Source organism: Bactrocera dorsalis, chromosome 1 (genome assembly GCF_023373825.1).
Source record: "Bactrocera dorsalis isolate Fly_Bdor chromosome 1, ASM2337382v1, whole genome shotgun sequence".
NCBI classification, from domain to species: domain Eukaryota; kingdom Metazoa; phylum Arthropoda; class Insecta; order Diptera; family Tephritidae; genus Bactrocera; species Bactrocera dorsalis.
The window spans coordinates 94496365-94522889 of NC_064303.1; the positions used below are offsets into that span (position 1 = coordinate 94496365).

Genomic DNA, 26525 nt, shown 5'->3' on the forward strand with positions numbered 1-26525 from the left:
ATGACGTCAAATCGTTTTTAATATTTTATTATGTAATACATTCAATAAAGAAAGTCAGAACTAAGGGTTAAACCTTATAAATAACGGATTATTGTCAAAATTTGTATTCTTAGGATTGCTTGTTAAGAGTAACTTTTTGTTCTTCAATGAATTAATGACGGGTGATGTGGATGAATAGATTAATTTATACAAGATATATGGCTTATTTAACCTTTCTTTTATAAACTAAGTGAGCTTGAAATAATTATGTTGCATAAATAATTAAACGATTTCAATCCATTCATTGCGTTGTGGCAGCGGCATGACGTTTATTCAGTAAATTCAATTCTGTCTCGTATTCATTTTTGGCAATATTATGCGGTCCTGGACCCGAAGGCGGCAGTTTCTCTTGCATCACATGGAACGTGTTACGCAGCTGCTCTAACGAATCGGCGAGTCCCTGTTTGATGGCACCGAATTCCTGTGACATCACCGACAATTTGCCCAACAGATAATTTAAATTTGTATCCATATCCAGCATGCGGTCCTTGATATCCTCCACCTTATTGCCCATGGTAGCCATGCTGAGGAATGTGCTATTGACAAAGACCTCATTGCGTCCTTGCATTAGAGTCAGTAAGTCTCTATTTTCGGTAATCTCGCCATTCATAATGGAAATTTGCCGCCAAACATGACTGATTTCCGTTTCAATTGTGGAGCTAAGATTCTGCATTGTCTCCAGCTGAGTATTGATGACATTCTCGTCGACGGCGTCGAAACGTGTCTTCAGCAAATCGACAATCTCCTCACGTTGTTTATCAATTATATCGTTGATCTTTTGTACTGTCTGCAAAGTGCCGAATTCGACTTTACGTTGTGTGTCCAAGACATACTCCGAGTTGGCCATTAGAATATTATTGAATTTGCTGAAAATTTCAAGTCCCTCATTTAACTGGCTGTAGCTGGTATTCATTTCGTCGTAGAATTTCTGTAGTAACTCAGCCTGCGTATTGACGCCGACCAAAATTTTACCAGCATCAGTCTGTAGGTTCTGTTCGGTTTCTTTGATAAGTGAGGCTGTTTCCGCTTGTGCTGCGAAATGAAAAAAAGTACAGATAGAGACAGCAATAAAAGGGAAAGAGAGAGAGAGATATATGTATATAGAAGAGCCTCCCGCTGAGACTTACCTTTTTCTGCGCTGCTCTGTGCGCTGGCCTTCATATTCTCAAGCGCGCTGAGTGTTTCGTTCGCCAATCCATGTATAAACTCCTTGTCCGCATTTGTGAGACCGTCTTGTGGCTTAGGTTGCGCACGTAACTCTTCGATACCAGTCGCCAGTTCATCGAATTTCACAAACACTTTGTTCTCGAACTCCGAGTTGTCCACCGGCTCTGGTACGGGCGCTGGCGTTACGATACTATAGCTAACCAATTTGTCTTCAATTTTAGTTAACATTTCTGCCGTGGACGGCACACTCTTGAATGCCACTTCGGTCTGTTCCATCATATCCTTTGAGGTGTCCAAGAGTTTTTCCACATTCGTAGACAATTTCGCAATTTGCTCGAGCATCTGTTGATTGATTTTCTCCTGCTCTTTTATGAATTCGGGTGATACGGCTGGAACTTGAACAATTGGCGCTGGTGCTGGTACTGGCATCACTGCGGGCACCGGTGGTCGCTTGTAACACTCGTTATTCTCACCCATCCATTTGAATATGTGCTCGAGCGCCTCGCCGAGTTTTTCGGTCTGCACGTTGTACTTTTCCTCTTGCTACATGCCGTATATAGTAAATATTTTATCATGTAAATAATATAGTTAGTAGAGTTTAGTTTGTTTTTTTACCGTTATCAAGAGCGTTTCAATTTGACTGACGCGCTCATCTAAACGTGCGAATATTCCGTTTAGTGGTTCAAGACTCTTTTGTCCTTTCTGTAGCGTCTGCAAAGCTCGTTTAATCAACTCGCCAAGCGCTCTTTCGCGATGCTCGTGACGCTCCAATTTATTGTCTAATTGGTTGTAGGAATAAACTAGTGACTGCATGGTTCCGCGTATGTCATCACGTCTGTAAATGATGGTGGTTAAATAAACATAACCTCAATTCAGGGCTTTAAGATTAAATGGCCAGAATGTTAAATGAAGCATTTTTGGTTGAAGTGATATGGATGTAAATGAAATATTCGTAGTCTAAATCGTTTAGGCTTCTCCGGTTTTATGTGGTTAGGTCACGCGAATCTGAGCTGAGTTAAAAAGTTCGAAAAAGCTGAGTTAAAGGTTCGAATTATCCAGCTGTCTCCTGGTCCGGCAAATGGAGAATCTTACAAGTTTTTAAATGTTTCCTATGGAAGAAAGCAATACCGGTCGGCAACTCAATTCTTGGACGTTGATTTCTGATCAGCGACCCTCAAGTGAAAAACGTTTACGCCGGACCGATCGCATTGACAGACCGCCGATTAAACGTGCGCGAGACTGCTGACATAGGAGACATCTCAAATAAAATCGCTAAGAGTCTTATTGAGCTTGAAATATTGGGCATGAGACGGCGCTATTGGTGCCACTTTTGCTAACTTCGTGCAACAAGCGCAGTTTTGAACGAATTTACAACTGTGTTGGACGCTGTTTAAACGCAATCTGAAATTGCAGCGTCGTTTCGTTTCGTGACCATTGATGATACAAGAATTTGTAGGGGATTTGTTCGCAGACGAATCCATAAAAAATACTTTATACTTTTATTTTATTAAAGCACAGTAAGTTCTGGCCGTCTCCATGCCACTTTTTGAGCTGATTCTACGAGGACACATCACCTATTTATCGCACACTCCTTTCTTCTCTAAAAGTAACTAACGGTTCCTACCTCTCTTTCCTCTTAGTTCGCGCAATACGATCAGACCTTTCTCTTTCATTTACAAGCCAAAATACCGTAATATATGTAAGATGAGACCAATTATACTTGGTCCATATTCCCTTGATTTGCCAAAGAATTGCTTTTATTCCACTTCCTAAGAACAAAACATAATGGTAAGCATTCTTCAGTCCCTAAATAGTCAACTTAGACTTTAAGTCCATAAGTGTTGATTGTGCTATACAACAGTGGATCAGCAGCCTTTTGACCTAGGCGGATAAGAGCAGAATGGAATGACGCTGAAATGAAGTCTATAGAGATACTTCTCAAGGTGATAACACTCCTCCGCTTCTATGGACATTAGTGGTGAATAAACTGCTAAGGAACTTGGAAGGCAAAGCCCCTAAGATAGTCACATATGCGGACGACATTGCCATCTTAATAGCGAGAAGGTGTCTACAGAGCATTAGCAGTATTATGACCACCACTCTCAATACAGTCCAGAACTGGATATCGCAAGCGGGTCTGGGATAACGGAGAAAACGGATTTGCTGGTGTTCACAAGAAAACACAAAATGCCTCTATGGAGGTTCCCTTCTATAAATGAGACACAACTCTCTCTCAAGTACCTTGGGGTAGTTTTGGACAGCAAACTGTTGTGGAAACAAAACGTGGAAGAAAGTGTGAGGAAAGCCAGCAATACTTCATATGCCTGTAGGCAGATGCTCGGCACAACCTGAGAGCTTTCTCCCTCTCTCATGTACTGGTGCTACACCGCTATTGTTAGACCAATTCTGGTCTACGGTGCAGAAGTATGGTGGATAGGCATACGAAAATTCACCTACCGGAAGCCAATGGAAAGGGTTCAGAGGCTCGCCCTCGAGAGCTTTAAGGCCAACTCCAATGGCGGCTCTTGTACTGGTACTAAAACTGCCACCTATAGAGCTCTTTGCTAAAAAATGCGCAGGGAATCGGCGGGATGACTACTGGCAGCAGGAGAATTTACATATAGAACCTTCGGGCATAGCTCTGTGGGTAATGGCGGTTAGGCAAACACCGACTACAGGGCCACACTTTTCAACTGGGAAAGAAAGTTCAAAGTAAACATAGAAAAAGATGGCTGGCGAAACGATATGTTAACTACGCGCAACACTCTAAACTTCTATACTGACTCGACGATGGAGTTAGTGTGGGAATATACTATCCAGAGTTGCGCATAAGGGAACCTTTTAAGTTGCCAGACCACTGCAATATATTTCAAGCTAAGCCCTTTGCTATCGGGAGAACTGCGGAGCTGGCCTCTAATGCACCTGCAGGCAGTTCCAGAGTCAACATCTATGTAGACAGCCAAGAAGCAGAGGTGTCTTGGGAAGCTGTGCAAAGTGTTGCCAGAAGTAAGAAGCTTCTCTGCTACTGCTAGACATCCAGGGCAATAAAGTAGTAAACGAGATTGCCATCATGGAGAAAAAATTGGTCTTATACTGAATGGTCAATCAATTTTTTATAAAATAAGAACTGTAAATCACATTTTCGGTAGTTTTTGGAACTACCCTAATGTTCGACCCGCACTAAATACATATGTAGAGATCTGGTGATAATTCTAAGAAAATGTCAGAAAACTTCCGCTTTAATTAATTAGTTGGGCGGTGAGTGGCAAGTCCATTTGCATACACATTATTTCAACGATTTCCCAGAATCTTCCACTCTTAGGCGCCAAACAACTGAAACAATACAGCGAACCATAAATTTAGGATATCATAGATGATGCCAGATTTATGGTGTCTTTGACGTTTACAAGTGAAGCAAAAATAAAAAGGCCGTGCACGGCTTGGCCACACAATGTACGCTCTATGACTCTTTTGGCCCCAGCGGCCAATGCTGAGTAAATATTTACACAGAATGCAGCATGGGTGTGTATGGCCTACCTCTATAATATCCCGCGCTGCCTTTGTTTACATTGTATGGCACCCACAATTTGAATGCAAATGACGAGAAGATGGCACTCCGTCAAATCTTCGCTGGCGGTGCCCTTAATCTCCATACGCTCAGCGCACAAGCGATCTAGAAGAAGGCACAGACCAAAACTGTTGCCATATAAATCATCCAGGAAGCGCAACAAAGTGCTCAGGGTCAAAGCATTGATGGTATGCTTTAATGCGCCGCAACGCTGCTGCGTCTGTTGGTGGGCATGTCGCATGTCGATCAACGTTCGACGGCAATTCAGACGGCATTGCGTAATTTAGTTAGAAATGCACATCACTTGCATTCCAAAAATAAATAAATAAGTCTTTTTTCTCGTATTTTTTTTCTTACGCTGATTGTGTGTGGCTGCTGCAATAGCATGAAGTTCCGCTACAAATATGCCGCCGATCGGCTTGCGCACGAACTCCGCATGAATTCATGTGATTGTATCAATGCTTATGCTCCTATTTATACTTGGACTCTTGCAAGCTCTTAGTACTTAGAAGTTAGGCGATAAGACGCTGCACAACGCAAATAGTGCGTCTATTTTTGGTGCCACTGACATGCAGATTAATGAGCTGCATTCGAGACACAATTTCCAGCGGAGTGCTGCTGAGTGAGTGCTCGCTCATTAAGACAGTGTGGGCATTGCTTTGTAGCCCCTTAGAATGAGTTTGTCTTTAATGGATTTTCCTTGCAATGCATGTGAAGTGTGTTTTCCTCATTACTATTTCATCTCGAATTGGCGCCGTCTATTTATGGACTCACTTGTGTATATGTAACAGACAATTCAGAGTCGAGAAATTGGATTTTAAGCATGTATGCCTCTCGAATGAGTTTATACTACGATAAGTATTTTAAGGAACAGTTCTTTTTAGCGATCTTTTCTTTTAAGCGATTTGGCAAGATGCAGAGAGACACCTAAGTCAAAGTTTGACATAAAAGTCTTCGAGACCCAGGTCTTAAGTAACTCAGTAATACGACAAAAAGTTCTTCAAGGTTGAAGTCTGGACCGATTTTACACCTGCTATCGCATTCGCGCTCACATATCATTTTTGATACTCATAACTTTGTAGTCGTAGATCATTTCGTTTATCTTCGAACCAACATTGATAATAACAACAATATCAGTCTTGAAACGCATCTTAACGCAGAATCACTTGTCAACAGATGCCACTTTGGACTGACTAGGCAATGGAAAAGTAAAATCCTTTCTCGACAAACATGGATCAAACTTTACAGGTCCCTCATTATTACTGCTCTGTTATATGGTACTGAGGCATGGACGATGACTACACCTGATGAGTCGGCAATATAAGTGTTCAAAGGTTTTGCTGAAGATTTATGGTCATACAGCTCATCGGTACGAGCTTTACGCCGACATTGACGTATAGAATTTGTCCGGATAGTAATAGGATTGATTTTATTCCACCGCGACTGTACTTCCCAGCGTGCGCGCACCGACTAGATTCGGAACCAACCATTTTTGGACGGCCGAAAAGAGGTCGCTGGGGAATGAGCAAATCCAAATTAAAAACGATGCTTATTGTCTTTTTTGACGTCAAAGGCATCTTTCACCATGAATTTATTCCACCTGGACAAACCGTCAACGACAAGGTTTACTTGTAAGTCCTCAAGAGACTCAAACAAAGGGTCAATCGGGTCCGACGGGACATCGCAGCTGATTGTAAGTTGCACTAGGACAATGCCCCGGCTCACACCTCCTTTCTTGTGAACAGCTACCTAACCAAGGCCGGCATTCCAATGCTTCCGCAGCTGCCCTACAGCCCAGATGTGGCCCCCGGACTTTTTTTGTTTCCTTGCCTGAAAAGGCCGATGAAAGGGAATCCAAGCAGCATGCACCTCGACTCTCAAGGCTATTCCGGAGAATGCCTTCCGTGACGCCTTCAATGCTTGGAAATCGCGCTGACAGCGCTGCATCGACGCAGAAGGAGCCTATTTTGAAAGTTTTTAAAGAATTGTAACGATTGGTTCAATCAATTTTTTTAAATCGACTCAGTCCTATTACTTTCCGGACAAACCCTGTAGTTCAGCGAATCAATAGCGTATTCGCAGGCTGGTGTTGTTCGGATGGATGAGAATACTTCAGGTTCGAAAAGTTGGTATACAGCTGCTATGGATGTATTGAACCGATTTCATTAAGATATATCGGAAATTGGTTATTTTTTTCTACAAAGCCAGCAACAGTTCTGAGCTTCTCATATTCGGCACCTTCGTACTGGAAAAGGTATATTTCTATTTCGACTTTGGTAACTTTGGGAGTTATCATATATTAGAGGCACAAAGTGAATTTTTAAGACCTAAGATTGCGATCAAGGTATAAACCCCGTTCTTTTGTTATGAAAATGACATATGTATAAGTGAATTTTAACTGATAAATAACCTATATATAAAGGTTATATACCCAGCCTTTGCCATTCTATGTACTCCCTTTAAAAATATAAATCACTATATGATCGCGATGTGATGATGTTTTAATAATAGCAGAAATAGATACCAATTAGCAAAAAAATCTGTACTCACGATAATTCTGCTTGCGCTGGATACAATAAGCTCAAGGTGACCAGACTTAGAAACACTACACCAAATAGGCGACGCATTGCTGTGGTCTTTGCGATGTGCGCGTCTATGGAAGAATTCTGTATTTAAAGTTGAAGCTGAGTGCTTGCGCAGTGGATCTCCTGCAAAGGAAAACAAAAAACAGAAAAGAAAAAAAAGAAACAATTATGCATTAGTAGATATTGAGAATAATTGTAAGTATTGGTTGAATATGGTGTTGGTTTGTTGGCGATTTGAATCAAGAGCATTGCAGCATTATTGCGTGCACCAAATGTGCTGGTACTCGACGCAACAGCTGCGGTGGCAATTCAACAGCTATCGGATGCTATAATTTGCAGTTTCACTTAAATATAAAAAAAACACGCCTTTGACTTCCTTTCGAAATCGAATTGAATTGAATGGAATTCACTTGAAATGAAGTGAAGTGCAGTGTAGATAATTAAGTGCATAGTAAAGTGCATAGATATATAAGTATGTATTCTATATATGTAAATATATGAAGCATATGATCAGTTGATAGAAGTGTCTAATAAACTTAGAACTAAAGACGATACAGAAACAAAGTAACATATTTGACTATTTTTTCGTGGTTTTAAAACTCTCAGCAGACAACGTATTCTCCAAAATAGCAGCGGAAAAGCCTTCTAATGACTCGAGGTATTTTCCAGGCTTGCATAATTATTATAAATCTAGAACCATTCGCTTAAGAAATTTTCAAACTTAAAAATATTATTATTAGCCGTCTTCGTTTCGCCACTATCCTGCTCGCTATGCTTACTCTGTATGCAATACTGGGGACTAAATTATTTATGTTAGTTAAAGGAGTGGAACTGGTTTATACTCAATCAATTTGATATGCCAGTCCAATGCATATATAACAACTGTATGTTCAATTCGTCACTTTATATAGGCCAGTGAATCAGGGAGAGACACATATTTCCTCAATGAGTTTTTTTAATATGTAATTCCAGAAGGAGAAGTTATATATTTGAAGAGACCGTCGTCAAATTAGTGCCCTTTCAGCGAACTTAACCGAACCTTTCATCTTCAAAATGAATGCCTTCTGAGTTAAATGGTTTACTAAATGGTTTACTTGGACTGGTATGTATTTAGATCCTTCAACGAAACTCTCTGAATGACCTGAATTGTATTCCTTCTGAAGCAGAGGAAGAGGAGTCTTTGATTGGAATATATTTAGTTCCTTTAACGAATTTCTGTCAATGACCCTAATTGACTTACTATCGGAACGTCCACTAAGCAATTTCGTTTTTTAGTCCAATTTAAGCAAGATTTTTTATTGTGTAAAGCATTTTATGAAATTATATACATATGTATTCTCTCTTTTAATCCAATACTATTTGTCATCTTTCGGGTAAGAGATTAATTCGACACTCATTAAATGTATCATCCTTGCAGGCAAACAACTGATCTAAGTGCTTTTTGTCGTTCTGATTTGAGGTAAAGGTTCTCCCATCCAAAAAATTTTATAAAGACCTCAAGAAGCAATAGTCTGAAGGTGAAAAGTCTCCAAAATATGGTGGGTTTGGTGGCTTATCTAGTTGAAGCTGCAAAAGTTTTTGGTATGTCATCAAACTTGTATGAAGTCTCGCCTTATACTGATAGAACATTACACCTTTTCTATGGACCAATTCGGGCCTCTTCTATTTCAGTACTTCACTCACTTTATCCAGTTGAATACAAGTCACTTCAGATTTAATCGTGCTATTGTCATGCCAAAGCCTGAATAACCATCCTTTTGAAATACCACCAAAGAGACAAAAAAAAAACTGTTTTGACGTCTAGCGGCCTTCGAAGTCATTTAAGCTGGTTAATTTTTTTTATACCGTAATCTGTTGCGATTTATCATCTTGTTAATAACCCACTTTTCGTCTTCTTTAACAATGCGTTTCGAAAATGGTGTGCTACTTTGATATTTGATAAGATAATCACAGCTGTTAATGTAAGAAGTAAACTTCGTTCTGTAAGAACATGAGGAACCCATATGTCAAACTTTGAAATTAATTCTAGACGTTTCATGAGCTTGTGAACGGTCGCGTTATACAAATTTAAACTTCCAGGAATCTTTCGAGTTGTTATTTCATGGTTTGCATCCACCAACGACTTCATTTTATCCACATTAGATCGTTGCCTCCCAGGAAGTGGTTCATCTTCAAAATGGAAATTGCCAAAACGAAATTGTGCAAACCAATTTTGGCATTAGCTTTCATACACATCTTCTCTGTACACATTACATTCACCGAATTTTGTTCTATCTCACACAATAGCTCGACACCAATTAAACATTGTTTCAAAAATATTTAAGAAAATTTTTTAAAAACAAGCTTAAGCCAACGATTTCTCCAGTCCTCGGAATACTTTTCATAAGCACTTTTTCGGATGGCCTTCAGCGAATTTTGTTCTATCTCACACAATAGCTAGATGATTTTCAATACGGTCAAATAGAGCTCCCTATTGAGCGTATGTCCCTGCGGAACAAATTGATGATGTACCAAGGCACGTATATCGAAAAAAAAAAAACAATAAGCACCCTTTTGATCGGCCTTGGCGTGGTTTTTTTGGTTTCGGCTCGTTTTTTCCCTCCATCCCGGTATTGTTGACTTATTTGCATGTCAAACCCATAGACCCATGTCTCTTCGGCAGTTATAATACTCTCTATGAGTGTGGGATTGGCATTCGCCCCATCAAGCATGTGCAAAGAGACCTGTGCACGGTGTTCTTTTTGAAAAAGAATTCAACTTTATCGGGAGTTCGCGAGTCGAGCAAGAATGCGTTTCATACTCAAAATATTCACCAAAATCATTCGAAGGGACTCGAAGGGGGATGTTGAGCTCTCTTGCCATCTCCCTAGCACTTGTCTAACGACTTTCAAGCACCATATCCTTCACTTTATTAATATTTCTTTCAGTTGAAGAGGTCGAAAGTCGTCCAGAACGAACCAAAATTTGAGACAAATTCTTGAATAGGTGAGGTGTATCGACTGTGTAGCTGTTGTAAACAAACTGGTTGACAGATCGCGCTCATATTTGGCAAAGTTATGAAGGACAGTCCTACCAGTTTAGCAGAATACACTTTTTTGAAATATTATTTACCGGGGAATGTCAGAGTAGATTTTCTTCTCACTAACTTTCAAATTTCGTTAAAAAATCTCTCAAATCTAACGGAGTTGTTTGAAAAAAAATATTCACTGATTTTTTAAGATTCTTCGGAGGTCAAAACTGACCAGTTGATACACAAATGGTGAATTTCTTTTAGCATTTTTATCCGCGAAAATAAACGATTCCATACATTTTCAATAATCTCAATAACTAGAGCAACTGCAAATGTTGTCTGCAATAAATTACCAGTGGCGGCCAGCATTTTATAAATATTTACATTACTCACTTCTTTTCACATGCAAGTATTTTATGAAAATTTTCTTTAAAATCTTACATATTGCATTCGAACTTGCATACAAAATTAAATAAACAACAATCCTTGTAGAATATTTCAATTTTGATTTTTTTGGCCTTTTTGTTTAAAATTCCGGTGTTCCAACAATAAAATATGGTGCACAAATATGTATATACATATGTCTAGTAATAAATTGTCTTTAAATAAATCGTGATATGTAAACGATGAATTAACCTCAAAACGAAATTATTTGTGCAGCAAAACGAACATTGGATTATGTTATAAACATTACTTTTTACAATTGATATGTAAAGTATGTCAGAAATAACTTATAACATGACTTGAAATTTCGGAAAATTGCAGTAGTCGGAGAATAGTCTTTGTTCTCTACAAAATGCAAAAATATGTGCATATATAAATGTAAGTACGAGGACAGTTTGAAGTGTCAGTGCGATTTGCATGATTTCACCGAACTTTGCTCTTGTCAAATGCTATTTACTAATTTGAAGCAAACTATTCGACGGCTAGAACTCAAGCCAAACTAAAGCTAAACTGAAGCTTTGAAAAAAATTAAGCACGAAAAATTTGCAAAAAAATGTATAATATACTATTGTGGGCAAAAAATAGTAAGACTTTTTAATATACATTTCATGCGAAATATTTATTTTTTAAGTTAATATGATTGTTAGTGACATCTGTGCCAAATGTCACATCAAAAAATAACATTGTTTAGTATACTCTAGTCTTTATGAAGTACATAAAGCGCAATCGGTTAATTTTACGATGAGTGAAGTTATTCAACAAAAAAGTTCCACTAAATTTTGATAACGGAATCGAATTTCTAGTGCTGAAAAATTCAGAATGTTGGAAAAGGCTTTCGGTGATAATTGTTTGTAGCGGGAAAGTGTTTTCGATTGGTACAAATTATTCAAGGAGGGTCGAGAATGCGTTGACGACGAACCAAGTTCAGGATAATCATCAACTGATGATCAACACGTCAATAAAATACAGGAATTGGTTCTTAAGAATCGACGATAAACAGTCAGAGATCTTACTAGCATCGTTGGAATATCAAAAGGATCAATGAAAACCATTTTGAAAGATCATTTGGGCATAAGAAAAGTGAAAACATAATTGGTTCCAAAATCACTAAATTTCTTCGAAAATAAGCTTTCCAACTATCAGGATGCCCTGAAACGTATTTTTACTACCGATGAGTTTTGGATCTATGCTTACGACCCGGAAACACACGATCAATCGGCCGAAAATCGTGGCAAAGGTGAGCCGAAGCCGAAAAAATCAAGTAAAAGCGGGTCGAAATCAATTTTCTTCGATTATAGAGGTATGGTACACTCTGAATTTCTTCCGATCGGCCAAATTTTCAACAAGGATTACTATTTAAGTGTTTTGCGTCGTTTGCGTGAAGCTATTCGTAAGGACAGGCCGGAATTATGGGCTGGCAACTCTTGGTTTTTGCACCACGATAATGCACCGTCGCATAATGATTTGATTCTTCGAGAGGTTTTCGACAAATTTGCTACCAATGTCGTGCCGCCCCCACGGTATTGACATCTGGCTATTCTGGGAACTCAAACGACCGCTTCGATGAAACCGTCAATTGAAGAGATTAAACGTGAATCGCTACGCTCATTGAAGGCTATTCCGAAAATTGACTTTAACAACTGTTTCGAGGATTGGAAAAAACAAGGAGGATTACTTTGAGGGGGACGACATAGATTTAGAAGAACATGTTAAGAATTTTAAAATTATGAAAAAAATCGTTATATAATTTGTTCACAGTATTATGAGACTGGAACACAAAACTAATAAAGACAAGTAACTATCGTTCGCCTTCGATTCGCCATTTCTCAAGCTCATTGTTCAAAGTTTTCATCTTTTTATCAAAAAATCTAATTTTCGAGCAGCAATAAAACTAGCCAGTTGTCGTTTTCCAAGCCTCTCTCTAATCACGATAATCTAAGGTTTTTATTACAGATGTTTGTTCGATTTGCCACTATCATGGATCCAAAATTATCGGTTATAGGAATCGCATGATTGAATTGTAACTGAAGACTTCAAAATATACATAGTTTTATAAAGAGTATTCAGTCGTACACAATAGAACTTAAGTACCTTGTAAGTCCCGTGGAGAAGTTTTTGTTCAATGTCATAACCCTGAATAAACTATGGATACATAACACTATATCTAAAGCCGAAGAGAAAGTTGAAGCATTAGACCTTTATTATGAAAAAGTTTACAAATAATACATTTAGAAACATTCCTTATTAGTTTAAGCCAAATATGGATTAGAAGTGCTTTGACATGAAGAAAGTGTTCTTAAAATCAAGAGAAAAAAATTCTAAGGGTACGTTTCATTGAAAAAGTTACTGCATAATCGTGGCTTTCTCGTGAATTTGCACATTTTGTTTTTTTTAGTTTGATTTCGCATTTTATTTGCATCTCTTTAAACTTATTTTTACTCATACACGAACAAAGCGTTTCAAATACGCAATTTAGATATTACAAAGCAGCGTAAGAATATATGCGTTTTAGCATCACTTTTTTTGTTTTTGTATTCTTTTAATTTTATGACCACACAAATGGTGCTCCAGTTCCCAGCGTTAAAATGCAATTTGGTTTTTCTTTGTTTTTTCTTTCTTTTATATTTTTATTTTTGCTAAATTGGGTCAAAGAACTTTTGGCAAATTCTATTCTTGATTTTATGACGTGTAGCACACAATTTATGAATTTCTTTCCGATTTGTCAGCGATTTTCAGAAAAAGCAAAATATTTTAGCTGTGATAAAGAGAGATGAAAACTATCTGATATATATATATATCCATAAAGATCTCTGTACTGATGTGAATCATCAGTGGAGGACTAGTGTTTTTAGAGCCTTCAGAGATCGCGTGTAACTAGAAAATTATAGATATTTTTTATTTAAACCGTGTATTCTCAAAGTTATCGTTGCCGTTAAAGATGGGTTAAATTTTAAAACGATCGATACAGTATTTTTTTTATGTAAGAGACACACAATTAGCTGTCACTGTAACATTGTGGTTAGGAAATGAGAAACTTTTCCAGTGGAATTTTTTTATTTTGATAAATCGTGAAACAAATGATATCAGCACCGTGTGAGATTACAGAACCATTGAAGATTAGGTTAGACTAATCCAGAGAACGCACTTTGACTGCTATAAGCAGTCCTTTGCCATAGAAAAATATAATTTGTGTAGATCTTAGAGGTGAGCGCCAAGCGGTCAGTACAAATTTCTGCAGGTGTTTAATTTTAATTTCTAATAAGCCTTTATCTCCCAAAAGATGAAAAAGCAAGAACAAAGTGTTGAGATGCTTCCACAGCTCTTCTTCTTCCATAACTTACAGCCGAGAGGAGAATGACCTGTTAGGATCCCCACTGGTGAGAGCCTAGCCTTACTAAGATCAAAGAGCTCAGTAACGAGTGATCCAAGTAGAGGTACTTTTTTCAATCACACTTTTATGACAGATCACGTGTAAGTCGTGTCAAGCTGTAATGCCATTTTTGTTCAGTATTGTTTGGCATTTCATCATCGGAAGACTTACGCCAGAACAGCGTTTACAAATCGTTCACCTTTATTACGAAAATTCACGTTCTGTAAAAAATGTGTTTCGGTCTACTGAGCGAACTATTCGCAACACCATCACCCATCTTAAGACCCAGAATTGATTATTGGATAATATTTTATCGAAGACACCAGTTCCAGCACGCAGTAAAGAAAATATAGCAGCAGTAGCTGATAATGTACATGAAGACCGTGAAGAGTCGATTTGGCGCCGTTCGCAGCAACTCGGACTGACGTATGGAACGATTTGGCGCATTTGACGTCAAGATCTTAAATTGAAAGCGTACAAATCTCAGGTTGTGCAAGAACTGAAACCGTTCGATCTTCCCAAGCGACATCGGATCGATCTATTAACTCTTGAAAAGTTTCCAGAAGATCCGACGTTTTCAAGCCAAATATTGTTCAGCTGTAAGGCTCATTTCTGGCTCAATGGGTATGTAAACAAGCAAATTTCCGTATTTGGGATGAAGAGCAATCTCAAGAGATTCAAGATCTGCCATTTCATCCAGAAGAAATAACGGTTTAGTGTTGTTTGTAGGCCGGTAGAGTCATCGGTCCATATCTCTTCAAAAATGATGCCGGTGAGAATGTAACCGTCAATGGCGACCGTTATCCCGTCATGATAATCGACTATTTGATGGCTGAAGTTGAAGCTCGTGATCTCGACAACACTTGATTTCAACAGGGAGGCGCCACTTCCCACACAACACAGCAATCAATGGATTTATTGAGACAACACTTCGGTGAGCAGATGATTTCACGTTTTGGAACGGTTGATTGGCCACCAAGATTGTGTGATATCACACCATTAGACTTTTTCCGGTGGGGATATGTAAAGTCTAAGGTCTATGCGGACAATCCCGCTTCGATTCAGGCCTTGGAACAAAACATCATACGCGTCATTCGCCAGTTACGGGTTGAAATGCTCGTACAAGTCATCGAAAATTAGACGCAATGGATAGAGCATCTGACACGTAGCCGCGGCTAACATTTCAAAGAGATAATCTTTAAAAAATAAATGCCAAAGAATGTTTTTTCGTGTGATAATAAATATTTCCTATTAAATTTGAAGTTTCTGTGTTTTTTCTTTGAAACAAAAGTGGGGAACCTCGAACCTCAGCATTTCTATGTATTTAAATTATATTTTTTGCGAAAATTTAAAATTGAAAATAATTTGAAATCCCATAAGTTGTAAACACATGACATTAAAAGTATTTTTTGTATAAGTTATCAGTTAGAATTGTTGTCGGTTTATGAATAAAAAATTGTTTGCTTAAAGCTACCAACAAACATTACTTTTAATAATGTAATAATATTAAATAATTAAGCTGAACTAACTATTTGCATAAACAGCTAAATTTGCGGCGTAAAATTATTAAATATTATTTTATTTGTTTTTTTTTTTATTCAACAACTGATTAGTTTATACAACAATTTAATCAGTTCTAATGGGAGGCGAAAGAAAATTCAATCAACTGTGGAGGGAGCTTGAGTTCTAATCTCAGTACGGCATTGTTTTTTTTCTTTTGATTTTTTTTTTCACTTTTCGTATACATTACATATTTATCTGTATATATATGTATATATATATACATATATGTATATATGTATAAATATGTATGTATGTTTATTTGTATGTAAGCTTAGTTTCATTGTATGTGCGTCTGTATGTAAGTCAAAGTATTTTATAACAACTTAATGCTTATCACTTAGAATTTTACACACACACACATACATATAAATATTTATTTGTATACAGTCTTTAAATGGGGCAAAAGGTTGATAAATTATGATTTCATGCGGTAGAGAATGTTTTGATGTTTTGCGGCCAGCGACAAATTGTTTTCATTATTGCAAAAAAAACGTGCATTTTACAATATTACATGATTTTGTTTTTTTTTTTTTTGTAATAGTTTTAATTGATAAATGTAGAAAGCAGCGATTAAATATATTGATTTTGCCTTTTGACAAGGATTTAATGGTGAAATTGTAATAAATTATGTAAATTATTACAAAATACTTTATATTTGAAAAATATAGAGCCAAAGAGGCAATAAAGAATTTCAGAAATGTTTTATAGTTTTCACCTTTGACTTTCAAAGTATTGATTTTTTTTCGGATATACCCAATGTATGGACCCCTTAAAAGTCCTATTGGCGAAAAGTAGACAATATTTCTAATTCTCTATTGCCTATTTGGCAGTGTTTAACTGGCAAATATTGGGTAGTCGAACAAGTTTTTTCGCATTTTGCCAATAGATGTCGTTGCAGTCGTATATCTCCAGCCCTACCAATTACGTTGTGTCATACCATATAGTGTTGGAAAGGTGGGATTTTAGGTTTCATTTAACCAAAAAAATAAATTGAATTCGATGAAATTGAAAAAAATTACAGTTGTTTAAAATTGAGGAAAAATAATGAAGAAATTCGCTATACTTTGAAATTTTTGTATAATATAACAAGTAAGGAAGGACTAATTTCGGGTGTCACCGAACATTTTACACTCTCGCATGATAAAGTGATAATCGAGATTTCATTATCCGTCATTTACATATTTTTTTTATTTTGCTGTAAAATTAATTAGAATTAAATTCTGAGAGATTTACCGATATTTTCGGTGAAAAATTAGGTTAGGCTAGGTTAGGCCTTGAAAAGTTGTAGTCCGATCACGACAATTTTTCCACAAGGGATACCTCAGCTCAAATACCGTATTTGTGTAAAGTTTTATTCCGCTACGATCATTGGTTCCTAATGTATATATTATACAGAGAACATCAGATGGAATTCAAAATAATGTTATATTGGAAGAAGGCGTGGTTGTGAACCGATTTCACCCATATTTCGTACATGTCATCAGGGTGTCAAGAAAATATTATATACCGAATTTCATTGAAATCGGTCGAGTAGTTCCTGAGAAATGGTTTTTGGTCCATAAGAGGGCGACGCCACGCCCATTTTCAATTTTTCAAAAAAGGCTGGGTGCAGCTTCCTTCTGCCATTTCTTCCGTAAAATTTAGTGTTTCTGACGTGTTTTGTTAGTCGGTTAACGCACTTTTAGTGATTTTCAACAAAACCTTTGTATGGGAGGTGGGCGTGGTTATTATCCGATTTCTTCCATTTTTATGTATATGGAAATACCTGAAAGAAACGACTCTGTAGAGTTTGGTTGACATGGCTATGGTAGTTTCCGAGATATATACAAAAAACTTAGTAGGGGGCGGGGCCACGCCCACTTTTCCAAAAAATTTACGTCCAAATATGCCCCTCCCTAATGTGATCCTATGTACCAAATTTCACTTTAATATCTTTATTATACTCTCGCAACAAAGTTGCTAAAGAGAGTATTATAGTTTTGTTCACATAACGGTTGTTTGTAAGTCCTAAAACTAAAAGAGTCAGATATAGGGTTATATATACCAAAGTGATCAGGATGACGAGTAGAGTTGAAATCCGGATGTCTAACTGTCCGTCCGTCCGTCTGTCCGTCCGTCTGTCCGTCCGTCCGTCTGTCCGTCCGTCTGTCCGTCCGTCCGTCTGTCCGTCCGTCCGTGCAAGCTGTAACTTGAGTAAAAATTGAGATATCGTGATGAAACTTGGTACACGTATTTTTTGGCTCCATAAGAAGGTTAAGTTCGAAGATGGGCAAAATCGGCCCACTGCCACGCCCACAAAATGGCGGAAACCGAAAACCTATAAAGTGTCATAACTAAGCCATAAATAAAGATATTAAAGTGAAATTTGGCACAAAGGATCGCATTAGGGAGGGGCATATTTGGACGTAATTTTTTTGGAAAAGTGGGCGTGGCCCCGCCCCCTACTAAGTTTTTTGTATATATCTCGGAAACTACTATAGCTATGTCAACCAAACTCTACAGAATCGTTTTCTTTAAGCATTTCCATATACAGTTCAAAAATGGAAGAAATCGGATAATAACCACGCCCACCTCCCATACAAAGGTTATGTTGAAAATCACTAAAAGTGCGTTAACCGACTAACAAAAAACGTCAGAAACACAAAATTTTACAGAAGAATTGGCAGAAGGAAGCTGCACCCAGGCTTTTTTTAAAAATTGAAAATGGGCGTGGCGTCGCCCACTTATGGACCAAAAACCATATCTCAGGAACTACTCGACCGATTTCAATGAAATTCGGTACATAATATTTTCTTAGCACCCTGATAATACGTACGAAATATGGGTGCAATCGGTTCACAACCACGCCTTCTTCCAATATAACGCTATTTTGAATTCCATCTGATGTCTTCTCTGTATAATATATACATTAGGAACCAATGATGATAGCGGAATAAAAATTTACACAAATACGGTATTTGAGCTGAGGTATCACGTTTAAAAAAAGTATGTAAATGACGGATAATGAAATCTCGATTATCACTTTATCATGCGAGAGTATAAAATGTTCGGTGACACCCGAACTTAGCCCTTCCTTACTTGTTTATGGCTTAGTTATGATACTTTATAGGTTTTCGGTTTCCGCCATATTGTGGGCGTGGCAGTGGACCGATTTTGCCCATCTTCGAACTTAACCTTCTTATGAAGCCAAGAAATACGTGTACCAAGTTTCATCATGATATCTCAATTTTTACTCAAGTTACAGCTTGCACGGACGGACGGAGGGACGGACGGACAGACGGACGGACGGACAGACAGACATCCGGATTTCAACTCTACTCGTCACCCTGATCACTTTGGTATATATAACCCTATATCTGACTCTTTTAGTTTTAGGACTTACAAACAACCGTTTTGTGAACAAAACTATAATACTCTCTTTGGCAACTTTGTTGCGAGAGTATAAAAAAGGGAAGAATGCCACCCAAGCCACCAATGAATTTTGTAAAGTTTACGGAGACGATGCTTTATCAGTTCGTGTAACACAATAATGGTTTACGAGCTTCCGTTCTGGAAATTTCGACGTGAAAGATGCACCTCGCTCTGGTCGACCTGCCGTTGAAAAAATCGATGAAATTATGGAAAAAATTGAATAGAACCGTCACATAAGCTGCCATGACATCGCTAAGAAACTTAACATTCATTATCAAATGGTGTTGAATCATTTAAAAAAGGCTGGAAACAAAAAGAAGCTCGTACCACATGAATTGTCTGTGAAAATTTTAATGGACCGTATTAACATCAGCGCTTCTTTGCTGAAACAAAATGAAATCGAACCATTTCTGAAACGAAAAGTAACAGGACACGAAACGTGGATCAAATGCGACAATAATGTGCGAAATGATCATGATCCAAGCGTGGTGAAGCTCAACAAATGGTCGCAAAGTCAGGATTGATGCCTCGAAAGGTTATGCTGAGTGTTTGGTGGGATTGGAAAGGAATCATCCACTAAGAACTGCTCCAGCCTGGTCGAACGATTGATTCTACATTTTACTGTCAACAACTGATGATATTGAAGCAAGCAATCGAAAAAACGGCCAAAACTGAACAACAGAAAGCGCTTCGTCTTCCCTCAGGATTTCGCTATACCACACACATCTTTGTTGACTCGTCAAAAACTGGGAGAGCTTGGCTGGGAAGTTTTGATGCATCCACCATATAGCTCTGACCTTGTACCATCGGACTACCATTTGTTTCGATCAATGCAGAGCTCCTTTAATGGAGTAAAGTTGGCTGCAAGAGAAGTCTGTGAAAATTACTTGTCGCAGTTTTTCGCCGAGAACCCAGAAAAGTTTTAGACTGATGAAATAATGTCTCCAACGGAAAAATGACAAAAGTAGTTGAACAAAATGGTACATATAAATAAAAAAAATTAAAGATTAAAGTTTGATTAAAATTACGAAATTACTTTTTCGACTACCCAATATATCCACAAACATGTTGCTTAAAATAATGTATAGATTACTCAGTTCTCTAGATTTTTATAGCTCTATTGGTGTATTAAACCCTCTTAATAGCGATAGTCAGCATAGACATAGCGGCATTAGACGCGCGAAGTTTAGTAGGCGTGGAATGATCAAACATTTCCGGTATAAACATACTTAGAGACAATGTGCCAGTTCTTCAGAATTTTTTATGGCTGCTTCTGCAAATTATTTTGAAAAACGTTAGAAAGTTTTATTTATGCATTAAGCATTTCCAAGCGAGCTTTAACTTTTTCCTTGAATGGCTTTAAATTTCAAACGAAAATTCACTGATAACTGCATTTTGGTATTCATAAATGTGACATATGTCATTGTATATACTATATATGTACATATGTAACTCGGCTATAATCGCGTAAGCGGTGTCTGCGCCAATTAAGTATATGTCATCTTGAAATTATCTCCCAAGTACGAAAGACAAAATGTGCTTGAGTTATAATTATACGCGCATATTGCACTGAATCGTGAACTTTAAGCTGATAAATGAAAATCTAAGTGCTCATTCGCATCAACGAATATTTACTTACGACCGTGACGTTTAGGGCTACGTATAAGTCTTTATAATAAGAGAAAAGGGTATGCACTTTATACCGTTATTTTACGCACAATTAATTATGACACTTGATTTTATTTTATTATAATTAATGATATTACATTAATTTATTAGTTTTTCTTAATTTATTAATTTTTTTTATTTATTTTAAATAATTTTTTTCTTCTAATTTATTATTTACTTAATTAATTAATTATCGAATTAATTATTTTTTTTATAATTAATTAATTTTGTAGCTACGAATATATTATTAACTTTATTATAGTTGATTAATTAAATATTTTTTATAATTAGTTTACTATTTTTAAAAAATAATTAATTGTGTTAGTTTTTTACTTTATTATTTTTTCTTTGTTTTTATCTATATAATATTTTTAATTAATTAATTGTGGTAATTTTTATTAATTTTTTTATTTTAATTTTTATTACTTTTTTATAAATAATTAAAATAATTTTTTAATTTAATTTTTTTATTTTCTTTAATTTATTCTTTTGTCTTATCTATTTATTGTTTTTTAATTAATTTACTACTTTTTGAATGTATTATTTTTTATAATTAATTAACTTTGTAGCCATTAATAAATTATTATCTTGTATCTATTAATTAATCTTGTAATTTAATTTATTTATTAGTTTTTCATTTTCTTTAATTTATTCATTTATTTAAATCTCTTTATTATTTTTTTCAGACCACATTAATTAATTATTTTTTAATATTTTTAATAATTAATTAATCTTTTTGATTTTTATTAAATACTAATTTTTAATTAATTAATTAATTATGTTAATTTTTATTAATTTTTTATTTTGATTTTTATTACTTTTTTATAAATAATATATTTTTTTAATTTAATTTATTTATTTGATTTTTTTTTATTAATTTATTCATTTATTTAAATCTCTTTATTATTTTTTTCAGACCACATTAATTAATTATTTTTTTATATTTTTTTTTTTATTTTTAATAATTAATTAATCTTGCTGATTTTTATTAAATAATTATTTTTAATTATTTACCTATTTGTATTAATTTTTTTTATTTTGATATTTATTAATTTTTTTATTTTGATTTTTATTACTTTTTTATAAATAATATATATTTTTTAATCTTATTTTATTTTTTATTTAATTTATTTACTTTTATTTTTTCTTTACTTTATTATTATGAATTTATTATTTTTTCTGAACTCAAAACGACTCTTCATCAATGAAAATGTTGACGATGCACTTTAATGCTCACCGAGTATCCGTTATTTATTCGACTAAGTGGCGCTAGATTAACTTATGAACAGCAACAGATCTTACACTTGAATAGGATCTAGCTGCTAACGCTAACACACTGCGGCAATTAATCACACCGCCAACTCGGTTGACTTTCCAGCACGAGGTTCGACAAACGAATGGATTGTGAGTTTAACAGCGCACTATTTAGGAGCCAGCTGACTTTCACGACAGAGCCCAATCGATGAGAGTTGGTAGAGCGCACGCAGCATGCGCTCAGCAAGCAGACAGTGCTGCACTTAAGATCGTTGCATCAGTGTGGTTGCTTATTTTTCTAAGGCAGGAAAAAATTATGGATGCAGGAAAATCTTTTTAATTAATTGTAACTGCACAAAGCCTGCACATGTTATGCTTGAGAGCAACCACACAAACTTTTGTATGTGTGTGTGTGTATATAGAGTTCTTGGCGTGTTCGTGTGAAGTTTATATGTGGGTGAGAGTGGGATTAGCGGGCTGCTGCGTTTGCTCGCTATCAGCTCAGCGATGATCTTCATTGATCGTTCGTGTGGGCATAATTCATAAAAATAGGGATGCTGCTGTTTTTTTTGTAACCGTATGCATGCATATGTACACATACTCACGGATGTAGTAGTATGTGTAGCTGTAGATCAGTGATGCCCAAACGCACACTACCAAACTGTGTGCTTGTGTTGGAGTATGAGAGAGCTTGCTGCTACACCCAAAAAAAATACAAAACTTTAGTATTAATTAATATAAAAAAATTTTAAAGTGATTCGACAACTTTTACAAAATTGTGAAATTAATGAAATTCCTTATTAATTTTTTATCAATTACAAAAATAAAGACAAATCACGTGTCAAAAAGAAATTAAAATTCAAAAAATTTTTAATATTGAATTTATGTTGAAGTTTTCACCTAAACGGCTGTATCAAGAAACTAAAAATCAATATTTTCATGGTTTTTAACCAAAATTGTTAATCAGCGCGTACATACAAATTACATGCGTAGCAGTCAACAGTCGTTGATCAAGTGATTTTCAAATGAACATTAATTTTCCACAATGTATAGAGAGCGCTTGACTAATACGTGTGAGCGAATCTGTGAGAGAGCAATAAATTCGGCCGCCCGCGGGCTAGGCAAAGCGCGTCACTGCTGTAGATGCAAGATCCATGTCTATAATCTATTTAAGAGCAAGTAAAGTCGAGTATGGAAGTGCATGTTGCTGGCATGTGCTTTCCCACCCTTTGCCCTGCCATTCGCTGCATCTTGCTAGGCGTGCTTCAGGCGAAATGTTTCTCATGCTTGAGGGCCAAACAATATAAATAAACAAATATATTAAAGGGAGTATGGTTAGTAGGCATGCATATGTACACTGCCGATCAGAATATTGGTAGTGGAAACTAAAATTGATTAAAATACACGGAACCGAGATTCCCAAACCGGATCGAGAAAGGAATTGTAGCCAAAAAGCAGGGAAGCGAAACAGCGGATCCGACTCAACGACCGAGGAAAAAAGATAAGGCTGTAAAGCTAATCGTCAGTCTCGACGTGAAGATACACTCTATGTCCAGGGCGGTGATGACTGCCAGCGATATAGCTAAGACATTCAAACGTGGCACTCATAGATAGAAGCAACCGCATTGGATAGATTCGTCAAGAAAAATTAAGAGCGACCGAGCTGAAACTGCTAGATGCGCTCTGTGCCCGATTAAATAAAGACCCGAGCTCGCTAATGCCACGGTTCGATGCTGCGGGCTGGCTCAATGAGGTCAAGACTTTATAACGTAAGGACGACCCATCAGCTCTATGGGAACGCTTCAGTGCCTCTGGAAAGGTATCATCCTAGAAATAGTGGACCATAGTTACATTCCGTCCATTCCAAAGGTGAAGGTTCTTATGCAATGCATCGCAGGGTAAAACCGGAGGATGAGTTGCGGCTTCTCAGAAGTCAAAATTCTGATGTGCCAACGGAAGTTTTGAGGGTGCTAAAGATCCCAAACTTTGGCAAGGACGACAACTAAACAAATAAGTCGTTCGAGGATATATTATATATATTATACGAAAGGTTCGGGAAGATTGTCCCGGGAGTAGAAAGCGCAACTCGACCACCAACAATGAAAACACGCTAGAGGAGTGAGAGATGGAGAAGGATCTATGAGAGAAAAATTTTGATAGATAAATTGCAGGAATTATACTTTAAATTGTTCCCACGCATCATATTTAGCCGAGCTAGTACTTGTCATGAATTCTCTTTTATATCCGACTAAGAGATGGTTAGTCCGTTTTGTATGGCCTCATAGGGTTTTATGAGATATTTTTAAAGGGCAGAAAAACTCACAAAGGTTTTCGTTAAGAAATCAATGTTGGAAATAATAAATAGCATCAAAAATTGTGGTGGCCATAGCTTTCATCTATTATAGGCATTCCTGGGATATATGTATATTCGTTAGATCATTCCAAAAATTCCACAAAAATGCGCCGTCTTAGTTTTTAGTCTTCACAACTGGGTCTAAAAAGAACTTGGTTGGAGCGCAATCAACCCAATCAGCTAAGGCAGTTATGTTCCCAACGCATATTCATTTCGAAAAGTCCATTTTGTCTATCCAAGCATAATTGCTAACATTCCCTCCACTACTGTAAATGCATCTTGTGGCGGATCACTGGTTGCAGCTGATCCATGAATATTTCTCGCGCCGTCAACCAATATGTTGTGGCATGTTGATTTTATAGAGAAGTAATCAGTCGTTCCGCTATTTTTAATTACCGCTACTCACTCATAAAATATTCATTAATTGTAATAAAAACTTTACCAGCTACATCACCATTATTGATTATGTTTTGGTAATTAAATTTTATTTCATTTTAGTGTTAAAATTCTCGCGTCTGTGAGGCATTAAATTAATGGACGGAAGTGCGTGTGTTTTCTCAGGCTGCTCGAAGTTGTTTCCTTTAATTGTATTTTTCGGCACTTTAAATTTAGTTTTCGAATGAATGAGAAAGTCTTCAGCAGAAGTAAAAGTTTTAGAAATTCTTCGGAAAATAAGTTCTTTCTTCCGATCGTAAAGGCTTAAAACGAATATCCATAAAAGGATCCGTAAACAGTCCTCAAAAATGAGGATAATTTTTGCTTCGGTCATTAGGTTCTGTATATACTTGTATAATACGACCGAGCTATACCTATTGTCCATGATGGGAATACTAACTGGTCACTGGTCTGTTGTTCGGGAAATTGTACGAGTATAGCTTATTACGGAATTATTTGAGAGAACAGCTTCGGTTCGTTTCGATACCGATTAATTAGACGTACGCCATTCATCACACCTAAGCTATGTTACCCCAAATTCGAATATCAGAAATCTTAATTTTTCGATCTATAGTCTGTTTTAAAATAATATGTTTCGAGTTCTAATACTAATAGATCTATATCTCAATTGTATTTATGGAATTCGCATACAAATTTTATAAGATTTTCTCTTAGTTTTGATACCCTTCATTTCACATAATGAAAGGCAAGTAGAAAATGTTACCAGAGCATGAAGTGTTTGTATAAACCTCACGTATGATATCGCATGGTTTTCAGCACCATAAAACCTGGCGCCAAGATGAATATCGTCTGAAGAACGGAAATTGGCGTAAATCAGCTGAGGCGTTAATTATTAAATGAAAAATTGTGGAAGTAGCTCGAATTACTCAAAGTCTTTAGAATACAGTTGGTAACGGAATTTGAAAGTGGTTATCCAACGTACATAGATAATCTGGGTTTTTAACAGAACGCGTATCTTATCACTCGGATATCCTCACACACTTTGGCTTCATACCGGACCATCTAGACCACGGGATCGCTAAACCGAACTCTGGCGGCTCCTTCTCTGTCCAATTCCGACGAGGAAGCTATGAGTGGGAAGAAGCCGTTGGAGAGGAAGAGCAGTGTGCTTCTTTACGGATAGGTCAAAGGCTGGGGGAAGGTTGGTGGAAGGGATCACTGCCAGGAGCTCTCTATCATCTCCAGCTTCAGACTACTTAACTATTGCAGTGTTCCAAGCTAAGGTTGCAGCGATTAAAGTAGTACTAGATTTACTGCTTCGCAGTGCAGACTCTTTCAGAGAGGTCACCCCCCACCTAAATAGCAGTGCGGCGATACTAGCCCAGTGCATTAACGGTTGGTCAAGGAGTACCTAACCTCGCTATCAATAGCATCGAGTGTCTTTGTAATAACACTGGTATGGGTGCCGGGTCATAGCGGAATCGCAGGAAATTATAAAGCTGATAAGCTGACAAGGAAAGGCACCCTAGAACCGCTTACGGTAGAATGGGAGCGGGTCGATGCTTCCGTATCCCCTGTTCTAGCCTGTTCCTACTTGTGGGCTTATAACAAGACATTGCCTTATTGACGTTCATACTGTAAAGTTGGGATTTTACCAGATGCCGTTTGTAGAGATGAGGTGGAAACAACACTTCCTT

The 26525-nt window shown here is 36.9% G+C and overlaps 1 protein-coding gene across 2 annotated transcripts; it reads right to left on the reverse strand.

The window, feature by feature from the left end:
* Window positions 1–11: 11 nt before the first annotated feature.
* On the reverse strand, window positions 12–22276 carry LOC105233753 (uncharacterized). 2 transcript variants are annotated; one of them, XM_049455896.1, is made up of 5 exons: window positions 22128–22276; window positions 7325–7482; window positions 1822–2041; window positions 1167–1749; window positions 12–1071 (listed from the first exon to the last, which is right to left on the reverse strand). In XM_049455896.1, exons 2-5 carry the CDS (start codon window positions 7399–7401, stop codon window positions 281–283), a joined length of 1671 nt encoding a protein of 556 aa, XP_049311853.1. In that variant the 5' UTR covers window positions 7402–7482; window positions 22128–22276; the 3' UTR covers window positions 12–280. The 2 variants fall into 2 exon arrangements, with proteins under 2 accessions (XP_049311853.1, XP_049311402.1); XM_049455445.1 differs by having other exon boundaries at window positions 22063–22237.
* Between the last annotated feature and the right edge of the window lie 4249 nt (window positions 22277–26525).

Bases quoted from the DNA above. Each gene is read 5' to 3' on its own strand.
- LOC105233753 (XM_049455896.1), bottom strand. From the start codon at position 7,401: ATGCGTCGCCTATTTGGTGTAGTGTTTCTAAGTCTGGTCACCTTGAGC. The intron at 1,750-1,821 runs GTAAAAAAACAA...TACGGCATGTAG, and splicing joins TTGAAACGCTCTTGATAACG to CAAGAGGAAAAGTACAACGT. The intron at 1,072-1,166 runs GTAAGTCTCAGC...TTCATTTCGCAG, and splicing joins ACAGAGCAGCGCAGAAAAAG to CACAAGCGGAAACAGCCTCA.